The sequence below is a fragment of the Lygodium microphyllum genome, unplaced genomic scaffold (assembly GCF_053477565.2).
Source record: "Lygodium microphyllum isolate KBCC unplaced genomic scaffold, Lygodium_microphyllum_v1.1.10 scaffold_37, whole genome shotgun sequence".
Lineage (NCBI taxonomy): Eukaryota > Viridiplantae > Streptophyta > Polypodiopsida > Schizaeales > Lygodiaceae > Lygodium > Lygodium microphyllum.
The window spans coordinates 169,292-175,575 of NW_028229520.1; the positions used below are offsets into that span (position 1 = coordinate 169,292).

The 6,284-nt window shown below is 41.4% G+C and overlaps 1 protein-coding gene across 1 annotated transcript; it reads right to left on the reverse strand.

The window, feature by feature from the left end:
• Nucleotides 1–1,639: 1,639 nt before the first annotated feature.
• On the reverse strand, nt 1,640–1,966 carry LOC148009143 (S-adenosylmethionine synthase 2-like). The gene has a single exon (XM_087673761.1). It carries the CDS (start codon nt 1,964–1,966, stop codon nt 1,640–1,642), a length of 327 nt encoding a protein of 108 aa, XP_087529887.1.
• Nucleotides 1,967–6,284: the final 4,318 nt, after the last annotated feature.

Consider the following 6,284-nt stretch of genomic DNA (forward strand, 5'->3'; position numbering starts at 1 on the left):
GGCTAGTTAGGCAGCTTTGCCCCTTAGTTAGATGATGAGAGCTTTGAGATAGACAAGGTCTTGTATTCATCTACAATGGTGGGCAGTTTGATATATACCATGATAGCTACTCAACTTGACATAGCATTGTAGTGGGAGTTATGGCACTGTATATGGGAAGTACACCTTTGGGTATGGGCCCCTAACTCTCTACTCTCCTCTCCTTTTATAGTTTTTTTACATCCTCCCTTACGTTGGATATGCTTTTGCTTTCCCAAAAAGCCTTAGGATTTTTATGCCTTTCAAACTTAAGGCAATTTAATATTTTTAACGTTCATAACTTGACGTTCAGGATATCTAAAGCTCAGAAAACTTTAAAGCCTTAAAGTTTTTTCTTCACGCGTTACGTTAACGCTACCCTCTGCGAAACGTACTGCTTTGTCACAACCTCCAAGTTCATGCCCTTCTTCTTCATCTGTATCTTCTCGCCTTCAGTTAGCCGTCATCTTCTACCACATTCTTAGTCTTCTCTCCCTTCATCATTTTCTGTAAGCTTTGTTCCCCAGTCAGCCATCTTCACATCATTTTGTCTGTCCTCTTCGCTTCCATCACATTCTTCGTCTCCAGCTTCTTTGTATGTCCTTCGTCTTCGTGCGCTTCATCTTCACCTCCTTCGTTCTCGCGCTCCACAGTTGACGCAACCTCCACCAATTATTGATGAATATTTCTTTGTGTCTCCTCCGTGCTTCGTCTTTTCCCTGGCATAATGCTCCTCCGACTGGTTCTACGCTTCATCATCTTTGTTTCTCCGCACCGTCATCTTCTGCCTTCGATGCTTCGTGTTTTTCGTCCTTCATTCTGCGTCGACACCTTGCATCCTTCAGCGAAGCTCGCGGATGTTTCCCGTCATCTTCTGTTGCTTCTTCTTTGTCGTCACTACTTCATCTTCTCGTCCCTCATTGGCTTCTCTATCTGCTTTGTTTGTCACACGTCCCGCGTTCATATGCAGCTCCGGCCGTCCAGCTCTTCATTCTTAGATCTTCATCCTTGTCACCTTTCTCGTCTGTCTTCTGCCTTGCTCCAGCTTCGTCGTCCTACATTCGTTGTTTCAGAAAAGCTCACGAGGTCACCCCGTCAATAAATTTTCTTTCCTCTGTCCCAGCTCAGACTGCAATTCTCTTCCTTCTTCCTCTGTCTATTATCGATATCACCTTCTTTGTTCCTCCTTGTCATCACAGCCAGGTCTGCTGCATCACCTTTCTCTTCCTTTTGGATCAATCCTTCTTCTGCTGTGCGTTTTCATAGATGCCATCAACTTTGTTCTCAAAACTGTTACTGCACCCTTGTCTTTATCTTCATTCAGAGCTCGCCGAATTTCCTCGTTCTTAGTTTTCATCCTTCCCTTCATCATCCTCTCTCAGGCACATCAACCTTTGCCAAAAAATTTAATTCTAACTTTCACTCATCCCCGTCCTTCGACTTCAGCTCCTTTGCGTCGTTCTGCACCTTCTTCTTCGGTTTTTCACCATCACTATAGGTCTTTTGTTCCGATCTACTGCTATCTCGTCGTTTGCCACCGTTTCATCGTGCTGTGTGGAAATGAGCACAACGTGCACTCGCATAGGAACCATGGCACCTCCATCATTCTTGTACTCCACCGTCATCTGCGTCTTCCCGTCAGGATGAAGTCAGGCGCATGTGCCATTTTCCTCACCTTCTTAAGCTTGGCTCCCAATTTTGTAGCCAAGACATGGCTCAATGGCATCAGTTCCTCTGTCTCATCAGTAGCATAACTGAACGTGTGGCCTTGGTCACCAGTGCCGATTTCCTCGGGCTTCTTGATGAAATGACCATGGACACTGTGCAGTGTCGGGCTATGCTGCTTAATGTTCACTAGGACCTTACAGTTGTCGGCATCCAGACCAACAACATCAGACACAATGCCGATTTCTCTGCAAGTGTCTCTCACAATCCTCTCATAGTCCATAGGTATTAATAATGATCTTCCTCCCTGTTAGCCCTGCATCCTCATGGGCACCCCGATCACAAATTTTCCCGATGGATTCAAATGGAAGATCGTCTTCTCGTCCAGGTACTTCTCAGGAATCACTGGTTTAATCACATGCTCCTTCAGATCTGCTGCTATCCCTCACCTTCAAAGTTAGCAGCGTCGATTTCCTCGGAGTTTTACTGGCATGAGACTTTTTCACATGTTTGTAGAACATCTAGTTCAGCATGTCCTGTTGATCCACTCTCATTCTGCATGTCCAGGTCCATTTGTGAAGATGAATTGACTATACGGCTCACTAATGTAGACAAAGGATCCACTAAATCTTCACTTGCACAAACTCCCTCTTTCCCTCTCTAGAAAAAGCTTCATTCTAACAATTAATTGGGTCCTCAGGCTTTTCCAAATCAACAGTCTTGACTTCCGTTGCAAACAAATTTTGCTCCTCTGATATACCCGCTGACACAGGAGGGATTTCTTTCTGTTCAGACAACTTTGAGTCTAAAGAAGGTAAATCTGCATCATCTCCAAGCAGAATGCAGCACGAAACCCCTGTGTCCAACAAAAAGCCTAGGATCCTACAAACATAGTTTTCACCAAATTTTCCTCTAGGCATCGTTTTTTAATCCTTAAGGCGTGAGCTGCGTGATTTATGTGCCAAGGCCGAAGAAACTCTTGAGGGAAAAGACAAGGCCAACAAATACAGTAATTGTTGATGAAAATGCATGAGGAGATAATTCATTGCTGCCCTCCTTATGGCAGCCTCCTTTGCTACTTCAAGCCAAATAGGACTTGCAAAATTCGCAGCTTCTCCACAATTAAAACTGTCACTGAAACCGAGGTGGTAAGCCCTTGGAAATGTTACAACAAAATCTCCTGCATTTTGGACTAGCCCAAACACACGCAACACCTCTTCTAGAGCTGGAGCTGCATCTCCTGGAACAGCATACCAGGTCTTTGGGGCTCCCGTTGACATTCTTGGAATTTTCAAAATGAATCTGTATTTTCTTGCAATGTGCCCTAGCAGGAATATGCTAGGAAGAGAACTCCATGCACAATCAAAACATGATTTGAAAAATTATGCAATGTCGGATCCATGATATGCAATCAATCAATCCATGCTACACACAATGGTAATGTATGCATTGAAGAATTATGCCTAGCCTATCTAGATGTGATCGTGCGTCATGCAAAATGCAAACAAAATTCCTTATTAATTTAAAATTCCTTATCCTCACCTCTCAACTCTCATAAAAAAGATATGATATACTCTGCTCCACCCATCCAAAATCTCACAATCACTCTAGAAAATGATGGTCCTCAAGATGTTGACCAAATATGAACAACCCTTCTCACAATTGATGGCGTCCTTCACAACCCTCGAACTCTCCCAACCACCTTACACTCTCAACCAGAGGTTCCTAGCTTTGTGATGAACATCCCAAATGGTGTGTGCAAGAATTGTGCATGCTCAATGATAGATGCTCTCTCATGTGCGTGCACATCTAAGATTTATTGCATATAGTTGTAGCGGACCTCATGCCGTGCAACTGCTCAATGATGGTGCAAAGAGTGCATAATCCCAACCCAAGGCATGGAAATCTTTGATAAGAACAGGAGACGACCTCGAGTGCAGTGCATCAACTAGTGCAACGTGAAGTGCTTGTGAACCCATTATCTCTGTGATGTGCAAAAGTCTCGACAAGAAAACATACCTAGCTCCTCAATGTTCAGTAGCTATTGACAAACGCAAGCTTCATTTTGTTTAAAAAAATACCAAGCTCGACCAAGACTCTCAAGTTTCACACTCAAGAAATTAAATAAAATGATAGAAACAAATTCTAAGCTAGACAAACACAAGAAATCCAACTACGAAATAACAAAACAAACTGTCACGCAAATAACTAAGCTAGCAAAAATCAATCCTAACTACAGCTAGACTAGGGGTTTTCAGTTTCAAAAAAACACTTAACAATGGTAATAAAGCCTTCTTACAAGCCTCAGTAGTTGTAATATACCCAATCCCAATAGTAGACAAGGTCGTGTATTTCTATACCCCGGACATCCAAGAAACAACACCTCTAGCAAAGGTGAAAACATAGCCAAAGGTGGACTTCTTATTATCTACATGTTCTATATAATCAAAGATATTGTAGCCTAGGTCTCCAATATCCTAGCTACCATAGCAAATGCATATATTTGCAATTTCCTTTAAGACATCTCATGATACCCTTCATGGCATCCCAATCTCGCTTGCCAAGTATCACTATAGAACGAGCCATAACTCCCGATGCAAATGCTATATCAAGTCTATTGGTTATTACGGCATATGTCAAGTTGCCCATCACAAATGCATATGGGATTTTGGCGGATTTTGGCCATCTCAACCCTCTCATCATCTGAGATGGGGCAATCAGCTTGACTAGCCTTCATATGAGAAGGTAATGGTCTCCCAATAGGCTTATTACCTTGCGTATGGAACCACTCAACTTTATGAATGTACTCCTTGTGTGACATATAGAGTTCTTTAGAGCAATTGTGCATAATGCACGTACCAAGTATATGAGAGACATACCCCATGTCCTTCATCTCAAAGCTCTTCTTGAGCTAATTCTTTAAAGCATCCACCTCATCATGAGCACTCCAACAAAATCAATATGTCATCAATATGTAGCATCAAAATGATAAAGCTGCCATCACATGCACACGGGTCCTTTGAGAATAACCCTGTGAATGCATAAAGGCATCAAACTTATGATACCGTTTTGTAGGTGCATGCTTTAGGAACAAAGACTCTTAACTTGCACATTAGGTGTTTCCTATCCTTTTCCTCAAAGCCCTTGGGCTATTGCATATTGATATCCTCATGCAAGTTCCCATGAAGAAAAGCCATTTTCACATCCATCTTGTACAAGTCCAAATCCATTTGCACAACCAAGGCCAATACCAAGCAAATGGTAGTCATCTTGATCCATCTACATGACTAAGACCAATATCAAGCAAAGGTAGTAATCTTGATTGTAGGATAGAAAATCTCATCAAAATCAACTCCCTTCTCCTGCTTAAAATCCTTAGCTATCAATCTGGTCTTATATATTGGCTTAAGGTGACTAGTGATACTTTTCAACTTGTACATCCACATATATGGCAATGCATGTTTCCCATTGGACAAAGGAACCAAATCCCATATATGATTTTTCTATAGTGAATTATACTCAGACTACATACCCTTTCCCAAGAGTAACTATCACCTCTACACATAGACTCCTCATAAGTGAAAGGCTCACCAGTATCTATAACTGTGACATAATGGATAGATGCCTCAAAATGACAATGAGGATGTGAAGCTCTGATGAAGTGTCTCAAAACTAGTTATGGGGCATGCATGACATGTCCTCTTTGCCCAATATCGTGATCATGCACAACAAGCAAATCTTGGGTCACAACATCATTAGCAGTTCTAGTAGGTTGTCTAACTGGAACTAGCTATACTATTATAGGAGACTTATCTTGAAAGATCACCCTATGATCTCAACTACCTGCTCTAGACTCATACACATCTTTTTCTCATGGAATATGACTTCATGGCTATGGATAACCTTTTGAGTTTACAGATCCCAAAGGCAATAGCCCATCTCACCTACATCACCATATCCAAGAAAGATGCATTTGATGGACTTCGATACATCTTATTGCATTTGTCTTTGGGAATATGCTAGAAAGTCTCACATACAAAGACTCTCAAATGAGCATATGAAGGATGTTTGCCAAACCATACCTCCTCAGTATCTTAACCATTTAGAGCAATGGATGGGGATATGCTAATGAAATGAATTGCAAAAGGAACTATCTTAGCCCAAAAGTACTATGGTAAGCCTATCTAACTAAGCATACTGCAGTAGAATTTTTTCTAAATAGTCTTATTCATGTGCTTTGCAACACATGGCGATCAATTGACACTTAAATACAACTCTCATCACAAAACTACTCAATTGGCAGAGACATATTCATCCCCATTGTTAGATCATAGACATCTCAGTTCATGCCTAGACCATAATAAGAAAGTGCTAAAATGTAGCCATCACCTTTGATTTTTGCTTAATAAGATAGGCCCAAAATTTGTGTGAATAATCACCAATGAATGTCACAAAGTACTTAGCACACCTAATGGTAAAGACTCATCCATATGCATAGAGCTAGACTTTTGTTGTGAGTTGCATATTTGTGTACCATATAAACAATGATCACAAGAGTCCAAACATGAGTAGTCAAGAGGTAGCAAGTATTACAAACAAGT

What these genes read in the sequence shown, in the direction of transcription:
- LOC148009143 (XM_087673761.1), bottom strand. Translation starts at nt 1,966, where the DNA reads ATGGACTATGAGAGGATTGTGAGAGACACTTGCAGAGAAATCGGCATT.